This window comes from Pundamilia nyererei, unplaced genomic scaffold (assembly GCF_000239375.1).
Source record: "Pundamilia nyererei isolate P.nyererei 1_Seehausen unplaced genomic scaffold, PunNye1.0 scaffold00036, whole genome shotgun sequence".
NCBI lineage: Eukaryota > Metazoa > Chordata > Actinopteri > Cichliformes > Cichlidae > Pundamilia > Pundamilia nyererei.
In genome coordinates, this window is record NW_005187437.1 from 2,685,445 (window position 1) to 2,707,526 (window position 22,082).

At 39.7% G+C, this 22,082-nt stretch overlaps 1 protein-coding gene across 1 annotated transcript in view; it reads right to left on the reverse strand.

The window, feature by feature from the left end:
• The window catches only part of nr5a2 (nuclear receptor subfamily 5, group A, member 2), a 67,417-nt gene extending 61,792 nt beyond the window's left edge, over positions 1–5,625 (reverse strand). Inside the window, exons 1-2 of the mRNA XM_005730315.2 lie at positions 5,246–5,625; positions 1,996–2,114 (exon numbers count right to left, since the gene is read on the reverse strand). Of these exons, the coding sequence (XP_005730372.1) occupies positions 1,996–2,114; positions 5,246–5,327 (201 nt within the window). The 5' untranslated portion in view covers positions 5,328–5,625. The remainder of the gene's footprint in view (positions 1–1,995; positions 2,115–5,245) is intronic.
• Between the last annotated feature and the right edge of the window lie 16,457 nt (positions 5,626–22,082).

Here is a 22,082-nt window from a genome sequence, read left to right on the forward strand (position 1 = left end):
ATAAAGGGGGATGTGTGTCTGTGTTTGCATGTACACTTGTTGAGTGCAAAGGTGGGTTTAGGGATGTGGTAAATCAATTGGGGATAAGAATCTGTGTGTGTGTGTGTGTGTGTGTGTGTGTGTGTGTGTGTGTGTGTGTGTGTGTGTGTGTGTGTGTGTTGGGGAATCTTTCTTTTTCTGTGTGTGTGTATGTGTTGTGTATTTGTGTATTTGTGTATCTGTGTGTGTCAGCTCAAATATGGAAGCCAAAGCAAAGCTCAAAAAAAATGTGACCCTGATAACGAGCGTTATTCACAACTTTGCTCCTGGGGCTCAAAGGGTGGAAGAGGAGAGTGGTGCAGGCTCGAGAAAAATTATGACATTACTTCAAAATTACAAAAATTAGAAAAATTAAAGGAAATTATTTATTCTGATAGTGCATAAGAAAAAAAGAATGTCGTATACGTAAGGCCGAGACTACAATGTAGCTGCTCTGTTTATCCAGCTTTGTTCAGGAGACACAATGGATATGGATCGCTCTGCCTATCTAACAGAGTGTGTTTAATGTCAAAATGAATCTGTCGAGTACCGGTGATTATACTTTTAACGGGACAGGCTGCCTTCATTTTAGAGATAATCAATGACAAGCTTCAGGTGAGTATCAATATTATTAATGTTTCAGCAAGCATACACAGCACTTTATCAAAGACCTCTTCATCTGCATCGTGCGTGCTTCCATACATGCACGGCAGAGTGTTTCAGCCAAACTGGAAAATGTGTGGACTGGCTGTCCTGCGTGAGCCTTCGCTGAGCCTGAAAAGCAGCAGAGATGCCACTGACTGCTCCCTTCAAGCAAATGCTTAGCATTTCAAGGTCATAATATGGGATAAAATCTATAACATCTGCTTTGAATAATGACCACATAGGCAAGAAATGTGCACTAGCACATCATTACTGAGGAGCTGCAATTTTACACTGAATAATGTTAACACAGAGACATTTGTCTTAGCTTAATTTTGTGCTGACAGCTTTACTAGTTGAGGGGGAAAAACTTGGGAAATGCCTGTTTGCTCTGCTGAGGGGAACAGTGGAAAGATGCAGAAGGAGACAAATAGGTTGCTGATAGATCTCAAATTAAGCTTTAACAGTTTGATTTGCGTGGCTTCATTATTAGCCTGCACATGGAAACGTCGTGCTGTTGAGGTCTTAATGAACTTGTGATGAGAGTTTTAGACAGCAGGGTGCAAGCCTGTGCAAACAGAAACTCTATTGTACGCTTTCCTTCGTGGGTTAAAGCCCCCCCACCACACACACGCACACCTCCTGTGGTTGGTGGTTGCAAAAAAAAAAAAACCCAACATAATAATTTGCAAACACTCTTTGCCTGCTTTTGAACTCCAGTGTCTTTTCCAAGCCGTTCCACACTTTACAAAAATCCTCTGACACTCACAGGAAGAGTTTGTTAGATCAACTGTCACAACAATATTTGACCCCTGGCCTCTTTACTGTTGGTTTTCCTGCAGTGTTAATGGTGAGGAGCTGAAATGTTGCTCTAATATTACACTTGTTGCAAATCATTCTTTAAAAAAAATCTGCTTAAATGCTTGGCATGCAAAAAAAGAGAGAGAAGGACAGAAATGACACCATCCAGATAAGCAGTTTTCTTCACAGTGGGTAGCCCATAGTATTTAGGAAAATGGCTGACACAAGAGGAAGTATAATATCAGAGAGCGCATTAAACTCATGAAGTCCACAGTTTAGTCTGTGTAAGCCTCATAGTGACACATGTTGATGCCCTACAGGGACTTCAGAGGCTAATACAAATAACTGGACATATATAATTGCATGACACTGCACAACGATAGACAAGAGTGCACTTGAATATTTTATACATCGAAGCAGTTAATCAGAGGTCACCACAGGCACACAGTACCATGCACACTTTATGTTAATAGGCAACTTCTTGCTTAAATCGTGCAGCATTTGTTTTCTATTTAGGGAATTGGGGGCACCAACCTTGCAGCTTTCGCAGGTCAAAAGTCCGTAGTGATACCCTGAAACCTTGTCTCCGCACACGGGACACATCTCGTCCAGGTCTTCGTCATATGAGTAGTCCATCATTTTTAACTGAGGGGCTGGAGGAGGACACACGGAGACACATACACAGAGAGAAGTCTATTTCAGTACCGGGGAATCTCTTTTTCAAAAAAGCCCTCTTTCATCCATCCATGGATGAAAGAGGGTGCGGAATCGCGCGGGGCAAATTAATGAGATTTTTCAAAGTTCTAGAAGACTTTTTTTAAGGTTACATTTGAGGAGCAAAAAACGACGAATAGTAGCTTTTGGATAGAGCTGAGAGGACGCGATCATTTATTACTCCCTCTTCCTCTGCTCTTCTACATCCGTCTCAGACAGGAGCCAAAATAATAATAATGATAATAAAAAGAAGCTCATGAAAGTGAGCCTCATACATATGCAATATGTATCCGAGTCGTGAAATCGCTGGGGGAAATCGAGAGATATTAGACTTAAGGATTGGAGGAGAAAATGTTACCGCCCACAGACAAATGAAGACACAGAGAAGCCCTTATCTCTGCAGGCGAGGGAGAAACCCCCCCCCCATCCAAACCCAACTTGAACCAACATTATTTTTCTCTATTTAAGAATCAGCCACAGTACTACAGGCCATTTAATTTTATTTGCTTTATATTGGTACACACATTTTATGTGGAGCTGTGCGCTGCATTTTAAAAGTTCTCAATTCATAATTTTCCTGGTTACCGAGTTTTAGCCATTATTTATACTGAAGAGAAAATAATGACAAACGCTGGAAATAACTAATTATGTAATTTTAAATAAAGGAGGAAAAGCATAATTTTTTTTTTAAATATTTAGGTCTTAATAGTCTACATACAAGTACGACTATTTCTGAGGTGTCTAGCCCTCTTTGCCCTGTTAGAAATACCCACCTGCATAAGTCTCTGTGTGTGACAGCGCTACAAGCAAACGGGCATGCTGACTTTTACAACAGTTACAAAAGTCTTTATGGCACTAATCATAAAAAGCAGGCAGGATCAAAAAGGAAACCACAGTGGATATGGCTGTAAAAGTGGAAATATTTTGTCAACTACGCCTTCCAATGCCTTTACATGGGCTATTAGTACTGCTCGACTTCAAAATCCACTCATCTGCTCTCTCCGAGACCTATTAATTAGACATGATTTCTAGTTTGTTAGCGCGTTGCCCTGCTGGGATCAGCGTATCCCAGCTGAAGCAACAAGTTCCACCAAGCTCCGTTTTTTCCCTTTTCTTTTATTTCCTTCCACAGAAACTCAAAGCAAGCTCGATTTTCGAACTTTCTTCTGCGTTAAAGCGCAAGATGGACACGATTTTAAAGGCCTGTTCTTACGACGTACCGCAGGTGCATTTTGGACGCCTTTTCAAAAAGAAAATAAACACTATCCGAGCCCTGGTTGCAGTTCTGAAGTGATGACGCAGTGGAAAGGAAATAATAAATTAAGATATCCGAGTGGTGTCCGTCCTGAGGCCGACAATAATGAATATTTATTTTACAGGATCCTATCCAAATATTTTCTTTCTTTCAATTGTCATTGCTATGGTGTTTCCATTATTTTGTACAGTGAATTTCGCCTTTTAAGGAGCTCTAACAGCACATTATGCCTGTAATTATAGTCCAAATAGTGTTTTTTTTTATGCACAGACAAATTGAATATATTTCAGCACCTCGTTGTATAACTGACAGACGCAGGTGAATGCATACAACGTCTGCGCAGATTACCTCCAGAAACACATCGGCCCGACCGTCAATCATTTACTGTCCACTTGCTCATAAAATAACAAAAGACAAAACAAAACAAAACAAAAAAACCCCCAACGTCCTCCAATTGTCAAAAAAACAAAACAAAACAAAAAACCTCGTGATTCTAAAAGAAATTCATTTCAGTCGGAGCTTCCTTGTTTTAGCTGCCTGTAAAAAAAAACAAACAGTTGGGGTAAAATAAGAAAAAAGGTAAAAGGGCTGGCAAACAAGCCACTCCTTGTTTAAAGTGAGAATACGTTATCAATGTCTTATAAACCGAGAGCGGGCTAATTGATTGTCGGTTATACTGCCGTGGAAAGACATGCTGGAAATGATCAGGGTTATATGAGTTTAACTTGCCATTGAGGTCAGAATTTCTTCAAAAATGTAGCTGCTTAATGTGCAGCCTACTGTGAAGATCAAGAAAATAGATTTTTACGGCATGCCACTGGGAATTTAAATAATTATGCTCATTCTGAAAAAAAATGCAGGGGTCCTAAAATTTGCTCTTCATTTTTTTTTTAATGACACCGATTTCGAACATCTGAAGGCCTTACGCAGTTCTCCTCGAATGTGAGATAAAAACCTCCAACAACAACAGTTTAAAGCTTACAAAAAAGATTTCACACTACAGCATTAAAGCAACATCTAAAACGTAGTGATTTAGTTTAACTTTATTTTGCAGCTGTATTTCATTTGAGAGTAGAATCAACTTGGCTGTACTACGAGAGAAAGCTATTGCGAAACTACGTGTTGGCACACATTACCAAGCTCTTCTTTACCGTTTGTAAAATCAATAAACTAGCTCATAATTATTTTCTTCTCGGGTAAAAGTTTGCTGTCCTTAGTCAAATATTTTAATCTTAATCAGACACTCCAGTTTTGCTTCGACATCAACAACTCTTCCACAGCAGTTTTCTTTAGAAACAAAACCACGAGCAGGTTTGAGATATTTCTTATTCTGCTAAGAGAAAGTCATCTGTTTCATTCTAAAATCAGAGAAATTAAAAAAAAGAAACAAACAAGAAAAAGTTACATTGACAGAATACCTCTGCTCTGTTTCTTGCTTTTTGCGCGCTGCTGCCGCTCGCTCTAAGCGTGAATGACAGGTAGGTACCTGTTTGACCGCGGGCCAAACTTTAAAAAAAAGTGCTTCCAAGTTGAAGTGGAAGAACATTATCGAAGCCTTTTGGAGATCATGTTGAATAATAATAATAATAATAATAAACCCCCCTAGTAATTACCTGCTAAGTTCGTGGAATCAACGCGTTCGTGTATTGGCGTATGACAGATCGGTAACTGTTCCTCATTATAAGAAAAAAAAGGTAACGAATACAAGCATGTACATTTTAGTGAGTACACTCTCAGCCGGAAAACGCTCCACGAAGACAGCGAAGTGGAAGCTTCGGGCAGGCTACCGAGATTCAAATGAATGACAGTTCTTACCCTGCATGTTCCTTGGCATGTGCCCCTGTTCGCCATACGATCGAGAGAGTCCCAGGGATTCAGTCTCGAATTTGGGCAGCATGACAGCACTGCCGGCCTGAGATAGAGACTCCGCACCGCACGGCGGGACACCTGGACGTCAGAGACAGGCGTTCGCACAAACACCCCCCGAAAGACTGTCCCGGGCGACTTCTACCGTCCTATTTCTTACTTTATAATTCTCTTTCACTTCCAATTATCAGGCAATGCTCCAACGATAAAGCCAGATTAAGACTTTTTTCTAAACAACAGGCTTGCATAGCCTGTGTGTAACGCTGCTTTGACTTAGCTACACTGATTTAAAAAAAATATTAAAACGCATTTACGCAAAAAAGAAAGGAAAAATCTCAGAAATAACGCAGGAGAAAACGGAGTGATTCCTTCTAAACTAAGTAAGAAGCACTTTCGCGAAGAGTTAGGGAATCACTCTGCACTTAAGAAAACAGCACAAGGTCCGGATTAGAATGCGATGGTAAGTTTCCCTTTATCTTTTCCAAAGTCTTTAAAGCGCGTCAGCCATTAATGTGAGACTGTCAGTGTAACTTTCAGCCTTGAGCAGACAAGCACGAGCCGCCGGGGCCGCCCTCTCCTGTGCGTAAAGTCGGATTCGGTGAGTCGGTCGGACTGTCTGGAGATGTGGAGACCTCTCCTCCTCCTCCTCGCGGCTTTGTTTACTCCGCTCTCTCCAATCCGAGACGCATGCGGTCGTCTGACATCATCTTCCTCCGATCCAATCAGGAAAGAAGACCGGGAAACATCGCCTCAAACTCTCTAGGTCCATCTCTCCAAAATCTCATCTATTTAATCCCGTTAATGACGGACTTTAAAAGCGGAGGGAGAACAAGGAAATCAAGAGAAGTGATGCAACTGTAGTGAGATCACCGACTGCGTCTGGGCGCACGGAATGCAAATACAAAGCGCAAGGTATGTGGATCAGAGCGCTTTAGCACACGCACGCACAGGGAGCGTGAGAGCGAGCGTTCTAAAAAATTACTTAGCATATATATATGCTAAGTAATTTTTTCATATATATATACAAACTTTAAAAGATGAACTATTGTGACAAAATTATACTCTTTCCTTCTGCTTTTCTTTCTTCTCTCTGTGTGTCTGCGCCCGTGTGTGCGTGTGTGACCACTCCATCTTAAAATACAGGTGAGGACATTGTAAATTCTCCATAAGGCCATATAAATTTCATGGAAAATTCGAGCATCACCGGCCTCAGGCTTGAAATGACCTCACTGTCTAATCAAATCGCCCCCTTTATGCAATAAATTATACCTTTGCTTCTGAATCATTAACAGTAATTGGCTGAGCGGGGATCAATTAGTGATCTGACGTCACTGCCTTTCAAATTAAATACATGCAAAAAAGAATTACACTACAGCATCCCCGTAATGCCCCACGACCACAATCACAAAAAGCTTGTGTAACTTATTTTAGTTCGCAGACCACAGAGAAATATCCAACTTTTGAATCAGGTAGAAGTCTAAACTATTTTCTGTCGCGTTAAGGAAACGATCTGGATTCCTGTTGTCTGCGCATGTCTTTTAGTGAGTTACTAAACTCGGAAAACGTTATTGTTTTAAAGCACCGTTATAAAGGATCGCCACAAAACCTTTACTTCCCGCAGGTGCGTATGTACTACTCCAAAATCTGTTTGGGGCTTTCCTAATCACTGCTGTGGGTAATTTAGTCATGAGGAAAATTGACATAAAAGTGATCCACATCATTGAATGGCAGAATACTGTCACTTCAAAACATTCATGAAGCCAAAAGTGTTTGTGTGGAAATGGCGGCGGTGTGTTTTTATGAGTGAGGGAGACACGGAAAATCACCAGACAAATCTGACGAACATAAAAGGGTTACAGAGGGCACACACACACACACACACACACACACACACACACACACACACACACACACACACACACACACACACGTTTCAGTACCCACAGCTAATGGTAATGTTAAGACTTTGTCATCTCTGAAAGAAAAATATTTTTTATAGCAATACAGGGCAAAAACCCTGCTCATTATCATAAAATGCAAAGAGCACAGAAAGGTGAGGTCCCCCTGATGACAATTATTCCTCTTGTTTTAATATATAAATATATAACTAATAACATATTTTACTTGGAACAACAATTTCCAAGTAAAATACTTAGAAATTCAATTAAATAGATTTCACAGTAAAGCCAGAAACACAGTCAGAGCGCAGCCACAGCTGTTGTAGTCTTCCTTTTTTTTTTTACAGAGTTGAGTAGCTAAAGTCTGGGTGATTTATAGACAACCATTTTGCCATTATATATATATGTATATATCACCTGTGTCGCCGCATACACACATACAAGCACAAACACACACATACGCACACACACATACACACACAAAACAGGCTCATATGTACTGATCAGGTCCTCTTTGGAGCATTGCCCGTTTCTCCCAAAATGCTCTCATAAGTGAGTTGTCCTGTCTTTGTGAGGATGCTCTATGTAATATATTTGTGTGGTTGTTATCATTATCCTAACGCAAACTTAAATTTTACAATAAACTTTAATGAAGTCATCACACTAAAATAAAAGCTATGGGGACTTGTTTTTCTGTACCTGCAATGTTAATCTGTAAACAGACTGATGCTCCTACTTCATCAGTACACTGTTCACTTGTACTTCATGTGTTCACAGGTTCTCTACAGTATGTGTGCTCACATACACACATAAACACAGGCATACAGTAAGTTTCTATTATACTTCCAACTGAAATGTTTTCCTTACACAGTGATCTGGAGTCGTCTTTGGAAAACAAGTGAGATGTGATATATTCAAATACACAAAAATATAAAAAATCGAAAACTGAGAACTTTGGCTTTGAAATGAAAGTAGTTACCCTGCAAAGTAATCTCTGTATCCACACACAGACAAACACAAACAGGTCTTTTTATTTGTTTTGTTTTTAATTTTAGACAATGAGTTGGTGGCCAGGTTTAGGTTCTTAGGTTTGTCAGGATCCTGGGTGGTGGTGGTGATGGGGGTCCACCAATCAGCAATACACACTCAGTACTGAGTTGGGATTGGCTGAAACTGTGTTACTTGAGGGCAGTGGTGGGTGGAGTCAGAGGTTGACAAGCAAGAGAGGACAAGTAGGGGCTGAAGGGTGAGGGGGGAGCAGGGTAGGTTATAAAATGACACAGAGACTGATAAGACCTGTGGCAAGATAGCTCTACTGGAATGATTAACTTATTTAGAGGGAGAGAGAGAGAGAGAGAGAGAGAGGCCCAGCCAGTGAGTGATGGTGAAAGCTAATAAGAAACGTAGAGACACAAAGGAAGTAAGGGAGGAAAAAGAGTAGGTCCAAACTTTGAAGATGAAGCATGAAGAAAATAATGTTCGATCATAACAGTCACAGAAACTGTGAACTTAATTAGATAGATAGATACGTAAGTAGTAGTACTTTATTGACACTGAGACTTTACAGTTTACAGTCTGAGGTTATAAAATGACACATTAAATGATGTACAAAAGTACAAATCAAACTCTGGACTATTCACCCCCCATGTTATGGTTCCAAGTTTGGATTTATCTGATTGGCACAGACACAAGCACACACAGTGACAATTTGAGCAGCAACACTGCAGGCTGTAAAAATGATATTTTGCATGCATGCATGGTAATTAAAAGTGCCAAAGAATTTAAAACTTCATGCAGTCTGTCTTTCACTTGAGTGTCATATTTTTTGCATGCTTGTTTTCATTTGTAGGGCTGACACCTTGTATGGTCTCAGCTTGCGTGTGAGTTTTATGAGGGAGTGTATGTTTGTGTGCGCGTTGTCTTCATGAATGAGTGTATTCCTGCGTGTACAAGTGTTCTGATCAAATAACAATAGCCTTGGAAATGTACAGCAACACACACTAACATCATTAAATTATAATCAACACACATTTGCTATTCATAAGCAGGAAATCACCCCCTCCACCACTCACTGCCAGACACAGACACCCACATACACACCTCTCTCCCCTACCTGCTACTGTTTTCTGTATCGAAGATGTAATGTAAACAGTCATTTGTTCTAAAAATACAGCAGGACTCAAAGTACAGAGCAACAACTCACAAACAGAACTTCACTGAGGTAAACAAAACACGAGAGAATGATTTAAGGAAGTAGCTGTCAGTAGCTTTGAGGTTTTTGCGCTGTTCTTAGGATGGCAGTCTGCAGGAAAGAGACCTCTGATGTTGTGCCTGGAATCTGCTGGAATCTATCAGTTTGGTGGTTATGGCTCCTAATGTTCCCATTACCACTGGGACCACTTTGTTTTCCTGTGCTTCTTCTTTCAGATGTTGCTGTCCGCTGGGATTGCCACATCTATCACAACTGTGGTCTTGTGCTCCTTGTCAACCACCACTATGTCTGTTTGGGTTGCCAGCAGCTGCTTGTCTATCAAGAACCTGGAGTCCCACAGGACCTCAGCCCTGTTGTTCTTAACCACCTTTGGGGTTGTCTACCATCAGGACTTGGGTCCTTCTAATCCACAGACAGCACAGATGTTTCTGTACACTATTCCAGCCGCTTGATTGTGCCTCTCATTGCATGCTGTCCCAGCTTGCATCTCACATTCTGCTACAGTGTGCTGGACAGTACTCCGGGGACCTTTGCACACTTTGCAGCTCAAGCTCTGTTTGCTGTGGTAGAGTTTTGCATTTATGGATCTGAAGTTTGGGCTTAATCTTGCGCTGCAATAATCAAAGCCTTGGTGCTGTCCTTTAGGTCAGCCTTTTGTGGCCACTTGCAGTTTTTCTCCGTGTCAGGTACTTCCTCTAACTCCACATCCCATGCAGGTGCTTAGTCTTCCACAACTGTTTCCTGCCGTTCTCCTCACTGTTTTTCTTCAACTGCCATCTCAGGAAGTATTCACAGATGCTCCGTGTTTCATCCTGAATTGTCGCTGTGACGCTCACTAATCCTCGCCTTCCCTCTTTCTGTTGTTTGTTGAGGCTCAGGGTATCAACTTTGGGTAAAGATCACTGTGCACTGGGACGAGTTTTTGTTTTTTTACACCGGTGGTAGCTGTCTCCACCTGTGGCCAGCGTATTATTCCAGCTGGGTATTTGATGACCAGTGGGACATATGTATTGTTTGCCTGGATTTTATTCCCACTATTAAACTACCCTCTGAGCACCAGCCTTACCTTCTTTAGGTATTTGGCAGTAGCTGACCTTCTTGCATCTTCTTCATGGCTCCCGTTGGCCTGTGGGATACCCTTGTAACTGCCATGTATGTCTACTATTTTGCCTTCAGACAACTCCACCTCTTCAGTCCAGATCACCTTCCCTCTTTTTGCTACCATCTACCATTCAGCCACCGAGTCCACATCGCAGTGTTCTTGCTGTAGATACTGGTCATATGGAGAGATGGGCAATAACGTGTTACATGTAATGCCTTACTGTAATCTGATTACTTTTTTCAAGTAACAAGTAAAGTAAGGGATTACTATTGCAAAAACGGTAATTAGATTACTGTTACTTTCCCGTAAGCACGCTGCATTACTGCGTTACTAAAACCATGATTTTTTTGCGAGAATGTGTCATGACAGTGACGTAAGCGAGTGTGACGTTTGTGACAACAGCTGTGTGCAGATCAACAATGGATAATAAGAAGGTAGAATGGAAATAACCATTTAATTCTACTCGCACTGAGTTGTAGGCTTCCTTGTAGTCCTAGTGTACTGCTCTATCAAGCAGTGGCTGGTGTTTTCATCCTCTGGTGTTGTTTCCAATGTCTTTCTGAGCTGTACTCATGTTTAGACTCATGGGCTTTCTCAGTCTGGTTGCTATGATGCTTTCATGATTGAGCTTTCATGTTGTGTAGAGGCCACTAAACATCCTCATTCACGATCAGGATTGTTCTGCCTTGTATTAGCCAATCTGCTGTTAGCAGACCACTTATTTGTGCTGCGAGGTATTCATGGAGTGCTATAACCTTCTTCACTTAATATGGGTGGATAACATCAGGTTCTGGTGCTGCCCAGGTCTTTATGTTTTGCCTGAGACAGGTAGTTGGATAACTGCATTTGTGGCCTTGATTAGTTTTTGTGTGGTGTGCCAACCTCAGTTCATTGAATTCACCTATTGTATCAGGATGGGAATCATTCTGTTGTGTCCATCCTGCTTAGTTTAGGTTGATATTTACTCTTCGTCTAATTCCTGAAGGTAAAACTTTGACTCCTAATCTCCTACATGCTCCTTTTAATTCACCAGCAAGTCTCAAATCTTGTCTGCATAAGAGGTTGCAAGAAATAAACAAAGAAAATGAGAGATTATTAAAGATTTGTGGAATATGAGGTGTTGTGAGTCTTTTTTCCTTTTTTTGGATTGAAGACGATGGGTTTTATACACCAACCAAAAGAGAGAAACACTTCTACAGTTCAGTTTGGATATGATACCGTATCATAACTTAACTGATTTATTCTATGGTGTGCATTTCCGTAAAGCCTTCCATGTGGACAGTTTTGGAGCATTGAAGTCATGCTGAGAAGATTAATTCTACTCCTTTTTCTAGACACTCTCTATGGGAACATACACTGCTGACTCTCTCTCAGCTTTCAGTAACCATTTAAAGCATCTGGTATCAAACTAGGGGTGCAACGATATTCGTATCGATATTGAACCGTTCGATACAGTGCTTTCGGTTCGGTACGCATATGTATCGAACAATACAACATTTGTAATTTATTTTATCAACTTTCCTTCTGACGATGCTGTCTGTGTTGAGCGCTCAGTGAATCTGCGTTCGACTACTCCGCCTAGGCTGCACTGTCGAGCGCACATCCACTGAGCGCTCAACACAGACAGCATAGTCAGAAGGAAGAGCGCAGGGCAAGCTAGCAAGACAGAAGTTAAGCTCTCCTTGCAAGATGGACCTCCCCCACTCTCATTCAGATCTGGCGTTTGGAATTATTTTGGTTTTCATGTGACGTATGACCCTGAAGGTAAGCGCGTCATGGACTAAAGTAAAACAGTATGTTGGATGTGCCACGCAATGCTTAATTACATGGGTGGGAACTAGTGTGTTAGCGCAGTTAGCTCGTTAACGTGTTGGCCGTCTAGCCCCATGCACGGAGCGATCGGCGGTAGCTCGTTAACGGAGATTTGCCGTGTTGTGGCGTTAAGGTCATTTCAACGAGATTAACCTGAAAGCACTAGTGGGAACACAACGAATATGACTGCACATTTACGCCGACATCATCCTAGTGCAAAGACAAAAACAACAAGCATGCTACTAACTTTAGCCGAGTCATTTAGACAGCTGTTAGCACATGATTCTCCTTATGCTGCTGAGAATATAGCCCAGAAGAAGCGGATAGTATAGCTTTTATTTTGGAAAGAGACATTTCTCTGTAATAAACTCTCTTTTCCAAAGATGAGTAATTCCTCAATCAGATACAGGACTCGCAAAATCGCTAGCCCGACGTCCTGGAGCTAGCGATTTTTTTCAGACGGGCTACCCTGCCCGTCGGGCTATTGTAAGAAGGAAAATATATGTCAATGCTTTTGCATTCTTTCAGAAATGTAGCTGGGTAATTATGTCATTGGCATCGGTGAGCCACTGTCAATATGTGACATATTGAAATCGCGTTTGAATTTGCGCTTGTTTTTTTGCTTTCACTTTGCAATCGTGCGAACTGTGTACAGAGAGCGACAGCACTGATCTGTGAGTGATGATAATTTGTGCACCAATTCCTCTGACATCGTCTTATTAATCGTTAGCTTACTATGCAAACATGACAAGTGAAATCTCCCGCAGCAAGCTTAAACATGTGAGAGGTTGATCGCGCAGAGAATCGCTGAGCTTATGTGAGTCCGTGTGTAAAAGCAGCACGATATATATTTTAGTTCTGCTGAGCCAAATAAGACAGGTCAGGGTGAAGAAGTGACAGCCAAAGAAAAGCTTACCACAAAACGGAGAAGTTATGACAAATGAGACTATAAGGCAAAAAGAAAGTGCACCTTTATGGTTTCATGGACAAAATAATTTCTGTGGCTGCAATATGACGAGCTAAATAACCAGGGCTGCACATAAGTGGTCCGCAGGTGCGCATTCGCTGTCAAAATAAAAAACGCGCACAAGGGTTAGGGTTAAATTTAAAAACTGTACTTTTGAGTTAAAATATATATTTATAATTTTAATAAATGACAAATTAAAAAGGCATGAACATTTTTTTTGTATCGAAAAATATCGAACCGTGACACCAAAGTATCGAACCGAACCGAACCGTGAATTTTGTGTATCGTTGCACCCCTATATCAAACATCTAGAAAAAGTAGCAACTACATTTTGATTGTGGTTCTTGTGTGAATTCTATCGCTCTTACACTAAAAATCACAAATCAAATAAAAATAGTTATTAAACTTATAATAGTACAAGTACAGATTAATGATTGAAGTGGTATTACATGCTCAGTGATACTGAAATGAAAAGTGTGTGATGCAAAGAAAACATCAAAACACCCCATATGCTTCTCTCCAAGGAGTTCTTTTCAACAAGCTTAGTTTTTAAAATAAAAAGATATATTTCATGATGTGTTTGTTACATTCTTGCATGATACCCTTACACTGTTTCTTATTGTCTAATTCTCTAATTCCTCAGTATGTCTTGTACTCCTTTGACTTTCTATTGTGCCCCCAGGTCAGCTGCTGTTACCTGCTGGTCCCCAGTTCTTTGGATGAAGGCAGTCAATGGAGGAAACAGAGTGTGTCAACAGCAAGTGTTGACATTTGGCTTAGGAGATAAACCTCACAGGGGATCAAACAAAGACTGGCTCTTTTGAGTGGAGAAAGGAGTGTGTGTGTGTGTGTGTGAGTGTGCGTGCACGCATATGTTTGTGTAAAGATGTTTCAATGTTGCAAGATTTCTGCTGACGTCCTGAAGCCGAAGGACGCTGATAATTGTCTGAGGGCTTTGGTTATCTCCATGTCAAAAGGCTGAGTGAACTTAAAAGTGAGATGAGGTGCACAACACACATGCAAAGATGTTTTAATTATTCATAGCTTCACAAAAAAGAAAAAATATAAGAGATATAAAGTAAAGGGAATATTTTCTGACACGACTGGCATCTATGTGCTCAAACACAAAGTCCCACAAAAACACACGCTGTAACAAGTGTGCTGATGTGAAAGAATTTTTGACTCTTTCACAGCAGAATGAGAAAAATGTAAAGATCATAGAAAGGTTCATTTCTAAATGACACTTAAAAGGAGGAAGACTCTTCCAATGGTTGAATAAAGAATGGGCAGCATTATTTCTCCCCTACAGAAAAGCTGCCGTGTCAATAAACCTGTCTAGAGACCAGCATTAGTACAGATACATATCAATATGCTCGTTGCTACAGGGAATGCAGTGTTACAGGTTATTCACATGATTCCAGGATGTCTTTCAAATTTCATCTAAAAAGTGCATCACAGATCCTTCATTAATGCCTCTATATTTCTGATTTTAACCCTGTTTAAATTAGCCTGTAGGTTTAAATGCTCAAAACCAAAAACTTTTGTCTTTTTCCTGCTGAAAAAAAAAGCCAGTGGTCTGACTAAGGAGCTTGGCTCTTCTTACACAATATATAATGTTTTTAATGCGATGGCAGTTTATTTTTCACACATGCACTGTGTGGAGATGCTACCAAAATAGGCAACTGATGTTAGGTTGCACTAAAGACCAAGGGAGGACATGAAAACACAGTAATCCAAACCCAGTCGTTTATTGGTTTTGAATTGGCCTTAGAGCTTCAACAATTTCTAATGGTCGTTTAGACATAGCTGTGGTCTGTGGGCATACATTCAAAACTAGTGGTAACGCTGGCCATACCCTACCGTAAATGGTTGCACAAACATATAGGCATTTTCCTATTGTGTTCACATGGGAAATAAGAATTTAGTCCACTGGGTCTCAGTTCCTCTGAGTTCATGAATAGCCACGTGCCCACTCTTGCAGCCAGCAAAAGAAAACTGGCCATACTTTGCTCTTTAGCTTTATAAAGTTAGGTTGAGCAGCAGCGATGGAAGTTCTGTATAAGGCTAAATGCCCTGCTATCATCCCTAACATAAAGGACAGTCAAAGTGTCTGTTTTGTGTACTATTGAAACATCACAATCCATTAAATTTGGTACAGGTTGTTCTTGAAGGTCAGTCAATAAATAAACTGACTTAAGCACTATAGTAAACACTTTATCGAAGAGGATTATGGCCACTGTAAAAGGAAAAAGGTGGGGACGTCAAAATTCAAAACAAAAAAGACATCCCCACTTTTTTCCCCGCTATGGCCCTAATCCTCTTCTGTAGCGCTTCCATATACAACACAAGGTGACTAAATGGCAACCATCCATGGATCCAGTTTCCTAAGCCTTTATTCAGCTGAGGTTGCAGGGGAGCTGGAGGGTATATCTGAGCACTAGGTGAGTGAAAATCTACACTGTGGTGAAAACAAAATGTATCTCAATCATATGTTTTGTCCATCACAGTAGATTCAAGACTAGACATTACATTTCACCACCAGCATTAAGACAAAAATCTTGTGGAAGGATGCTATTTATCCATCGTTACACAACACTTTACAAAGATGTTGTATTTATCTATTTGTTTTGTCACTCTTCTTTACGTTACACTTGTGGCGCTTGTTTATACCGCTCATATATGAAAACACAGACTTGGATGCTAATTTATCATGCTATTCTTTTAACCTTCAGTACATCACTGTGTATAGTGAAATGGAAAAAATGGCTGTTCATAAATAATAATATATTATTCAACAAATTAATAATCTCAACATATTTGTATCACTCTTCTGTGACGTACACGTAATGTCAAAAATGTACATGTAGCACAGACTTAATGTCGTCATTCATTTTGAGATCAGCCACTATGCACATCTAATATATACAAAATTTGTAAAGGTTGGAATGTTATAATAATAATTCCCAAAAGCTATATAGATAATCCTGATAATCCTGGTACCTTAAAATAATTTATAAAGTAAGTTTCTTGGAGTCAATAGATTAAATAAATTATTTAATCAAATTAATAATCTAATAATTTAAAAAAAAATATTGCTGTCTTATAGTCATCTCCTGCCTTCAGTAGCTAAATAAAGGAAACAGTAATTAGTTAAGTCACTATTGTGATAATCAGAAAGTACTGTGCAGTGAACACACATCATTTGCATATTTTTTTAATGTGTAACTATTGAGCAGATAGGGGACATATATAGTGTAATAGTCACAGAGTAACACAGGCAATAGTACAGTCAGCTTTGTGTTGTGGCTTCAAAGTCTGCTCTAAACCCCAAGAGAGAGAAGTTGGTGGTATGCTGTCATTCTGTGTTAGTTTCACTTACTGAATGTTATCCAGAAGACAAACTGTAGCCCACTTATTACACATAACCGAGGATGACTGGAGAACGCTAGCCACGAAGTAATTGGGTTTATGTTGATGAAAATGCTTTTGTCATGGGACACGCGTCATTTACATTGCTGACAACAGACTACAGCAGATAAGTGCAGGAGGGAATAAGACAGTTGAGGTTGTCGATGTTATATATGGAGGAAGATTCAAAAGAATTCAAGTGGAGAGTGTGAGAAAGTGAGCGCAGTTACACACACACACACACACACACACACACACACACACACACACACACACACACACACACACAGTTTACTCTGGGATAGCATAACATTATGTCCAGAGAATGTCTAGGAATGCTGTGGGAACTGTGACTCATACAACCTAGCCACTTCTCCCAAAACACACACATATGTCACATACGTCCACACGTCCAAGATAATAGTTAATCTGGCATCTTGTTGGTTCTTGTCCAGGCTCTTCTTTAGAAACAGATGTTTAATTGTCATATCCACATTTAGACAGCTCCAACTTGACCATCGACTTCTTTTTACTCATTTCTTTAATGTGGGCTGCAATTGTGAGACAGACGGCAGATTAATTTGTACATAAGAGTTAGTTTAATATTAGCAACTGTGGCCATTCACAATACAAATTCCAGGCACCCTTAGTCAGTTTTGCCTTACGCATGAACAATGTATACTGAGACCCGAGAGCTGTTGTAATCTTTGTCCTGGCACTCTCAGTAGTGCACATACACATATTTATTGTGTATTGACCCTACAAAAACACATACATAAACTCATTCATCCTCTCTGTTGTGCTTGTCACTTTTTTTGTCTGTCTCTAGTGCTCTGTTAACACACATGCGTTTATTCACACACATAAAAAAAACGCAGCGGCTGCTGGATCCATTAGCAGGTCATGCAACAGTCATTGTTCATTGCTTCCTATAGGCTTCTATTTTCTAGCGCCAACCGGAGGAACAACAGTCCAGGCACATGGTTGGGTTGAAACTAAATAAACAAAGCAAAGCCAAACGGTTTATTTTGCTGCAAAGCGAATACAGCATTGATAGTATGTGTGTTAGTATACTGTGTTTATTCTGTCACAGAAACATAAACTAATAACTTTATGAGTGTATATCAAACCTTTGTGGCTTCTTATCTATTTGCATTTGTTTACAGCTGCTACTATTAGCATCATCAGGTGAAATTCCAAGCTGAGGCCCCGTAGGAGCCTACAAGTGCCAAAAACAGCTGCCGAGGGAACATCAGCTCATAGCATTGTTCTCCTTAGACAGTTCCTATCATGCATGATTAAGTTTTACGTTTTTTCTAAACTGCGGATGTCTATCCAGGACACAACTAAGAAAATCGGAGAACATCCGCTGATGATGAATATCATGACTTCCATCACATATTCATTCAAGGAAATCGAGTTAAGATTCTGAAAATTAAGACATGAGAAACAAAGCTTTTCTGTGGCTTCTTATACATCTGACATCCAAGAAATAATTTTAATCAGCCTTAAGTTACCAGATGGGAAAATATTAGTCTGCGATTTAAATATCTTTTTCTACAACATCTTGCCGGCTGTGTTCACATGAATATGAGCAGAAACCTAAGAGTCTAATAAATTATATCCTATTAAATCACCAAACGCATGTGTTGAATCATGTGTTACTTATGCAGTTTTAAAAATTGCTGTTCTTAGTCACTGCTAGATATCACTGCTGTTTAATGAGACAATCTCTCTGCTTGTCAGTCAGTGACATGCAACGTGTGTTTCACCTTAATCCCAAAGGTTTCAGTAAGCTAGTAAGTGCCTTAGTAAGTCAAGGAGTGGTGAGTGGGTTGAGGCAGAATGGCAACAGACAGGGGAAAACTGCACAAAGTTGCCACTATATATAATACAATAGGAAAGAAGCAAAGAGTCATTGAAAAATACTATGTAAGGTTGATTATTTGAGTACAAAAGCAACAAAGAACCAGTAATTAGGGCAGTGTTAGCCACAAGATGAATGTGCGGTCATTCATGGCAGAGGTGCTTTTACACATACAAACACACACCTGACTATAAATGCTCGTGTCTGTTCGTACTGATGTTTACCCAGGTGAATCCTGGGATATTGTGTGGGTTGTTGACTTTCTTTTAAATTCTTCTACCTGAGACAGACACACACATTCATACACACACACACACTGACGTTGACTCAGGGGTCAGTGTGCGGTTGGCTGTAACAGTCTGGACAGAGAAAAAGAAAAAGTGGATGAGATGGACTGCTCTTACTCAACCTCCCTGTAGCACTCTCACACACACACACAGACACAAATACTTGTAGCTTCTTGACTGGTGTCTGTGGTTGTGGAGCGGTCAGTTGTAACAGACACATAGTATCCCCTCTGGATGACCCTTTGCAATTAACACAATTACACACTCACACAGACATGCACAGATCCATGCCCAATGGACCAGTCCTCTGCAGAGCTGCTTTACCATTCAACACTACGCTAATGACACAGAACACCTAACAGGCCATCAAAGAAATACACACCTCCCTCTCTTCCACCTTGCATAACATTAAGATGTCCACTGCAATCAATTTAAATTTACATTTTACACATTAGGCAGAAAATCTGAGTGAGTCCAATCAATGAAATCAAATGTTTGCAACATCTTTTTTATGTATGGAAATATTCTGCATTTTATGACTTGTGCAAAATATTTTTTTTCAGATGCGCATGCGTTATTGAAATAAAAAAAAGAAACATTTAAAGCAAACCGAAATCCAGGGAGCGCATTTAAACCGGAAGCATTTTCTATTTCTGGCTTAACTATGTAGTTAGTAGAAATAATTATGAATGCCAGGACAAGCACTACACATTTTTTGTTCCTGTGAACATTTCTGATCTTATCTGATTGCTGTCAGGTTTGCAGAGTTTACATCTCAGTGTGTCGCGATTCAATTAAGGAAACTATTGTGCTGGGTCTTTAAGGATAATGGCTAATAAAGCTTAATTGTAGCACAGAGGCTCATAAAATTCAGCAAGTAAAGATACTGATAGAGCTGCTTTATGGGTTAGCCAAGCTGAGGGGAATGGGCATTGTTCTCCCATGATAAAGTCCTGCACCAGTCCAGTGTATGTTTACTTGCCTCCCTGTGACGGTATAATTTTTGGTGGCATGTTCTTCTGTGTGTTTGCTTACCTCTAAGTGACAGGCAGAAGTGGGTGATGTGCAGGTCACTTGTTAATTATGGCAGCTTTCACGTCTCCGTGTTGCTATGTGTACTAGGACTTAATGGAGAGTAAATACAGAGATCCTAACCATTAACTACAGCAAAATGTTTGGTCATGGAGACACTTAGAAACATTATCTATAGCCAGTTCCTGTTTCTGACTGAAGGAATTTGATCCCAGCATTTATTTTCCTTTCTTTCTTTGATTTTTTTAATCTCTTAATTATATTGATGTGAGCGCACAGTGTGAAAGGAAGACAGCTGTTGCATTTCACATAACCAAACCTGGTGGATTTTTTTTTTGTTCAGAGTAAAAGGTTGTCCCGTGCAAGTGTAATTGTATTCTCCAATAAAAAGTAGTGACATCTAATTTTGCTTCAAAATTCAAATATCTGATATCCAAGAAGAGAATGTAGATTGTTTATTTCTTAGAGCATTGTTAGATGTTTATAGGGGTCATGCCTCTTCCCAGCACTGGAGGCTTGTCAGATAAGCTGCTCTTCCTTTCCTGTATCCTCTCAACAGCTCTGCAAACACCCAGCGGACTGGATGAACCAACCAAAACCAACATGGCTTCCCATATGCAAATTATTGTTATATTATGAAAATCTATTCCATCCATCGTTTCTTTAGTAATTTTTAGCATCGCAGGGTAGCTGGAGCTACGATAGGGTGAAAGGTGGGGTGCACGCTGGATAGATCGCCAGGCCATTGCAGGGTCAACATAGAAGGGCAGACAGCTATTCACACTCACATTCATATCTAAAGGCAATTTAAAATCACCAGTTCATGTATTTTTTGTCTTATAGCCTGTGGTGAGATCACAGAAATGAAAATTAACCAATATTTTTATCTACATTTAAAAACTCAACTAGAAAATTGGGAAGAGATCTCAAAATAAATTATGGTTAACAGTAGAATTAAATTTGCAAATGGCGATTAAAAGATTGATCGTATTCACAGATTGAGTTTGAAATAAATGTATTAGATTCTGATGTATTTGGATCTGAAATTGTGGTTGTAAAACAGTTCTTACACTAAAGATGCCACAGATTTCAAAAGATTTCACTTTTAAGAAAAGAAAGAAAGAAAAACAAGGAAATGACAAGTGGCAAAAGTAAAGATCACAGAAAGTCAGTGGCCTGTGTAGGACTAAACATTTACACTGACATGTAAATGTTTAGTCCTACACAAAAAAAATATTTTTTAAATACTGAAGCATAAAATAGACACAAAGTATTGTGTTCCTTCCCAACACATAACAGTGTCACAAACACACGTCTGTCTGAGACTTAATCGATGTTAAGCTGTCTGCTTGCAGGTGTCAAACGAAATACAACATGGCTTCTCATTTCTCTCTCTTGAACCACTGTGGTGACCCTAAACAACCCTAAAGTGCATCATTTTTTATATATATAAATACAGATTTTGTGATTTTTTTTTGACACTTCTAAATCATTTTTTTGTCCTCACAAAAACTTAAATCAATTCCACAATACATTTTAAGCAATGCATTGCAAAAAAGGCTGGATATAGGGAATATTATACAAAATTAAAATGTATATATGTAAATTAATATTTGATTCTTTGTCAGAAGGTTCAATAGAAGCTCTATTTGAAGAAATTTAATAATTTTCTGGCAACTAATTCATGGTTCTGACTTTAAAGGGTTAAAAGGAGCTGCAGATAGAAAAAGAAGAAGAACTTTTACAAAATATAATTAAAAAAAAGTCTATCAGACAGAACTATCAATCATATAAATAATAAGCTGTCACACTCATAAACCCAGTCTGGATTGAATTTCTTGATTTAAAGATGCTACATGAAATCTATAATTTTCCCTGTAGTTCTGCTTTTTGGTCTGGCAGTATTTGATTTCAGCAGCAGAAGAAGCTCCTATACTGTAAAGATCACCAATGCACTAATACTGTATCCCATATTGTGTTTAATCATCTATCGAAGACCTCACCTGCTTACTCTTAATTAAAGACCATAAGCTAAGTGTCAGACATGAAAAGCGTAACATTCCTCACTGAAACCGAAGCAATCATTCTGCAGTCTTAGTTGACATGAGGAATGGAGAAAAGAGGTTGGCCAGCGAGTTTTCTGACAGAAGTTTGGACAGGAGGAGAGTCGAGTTCATTTTAGCTGGACAGAATCCCTTCAG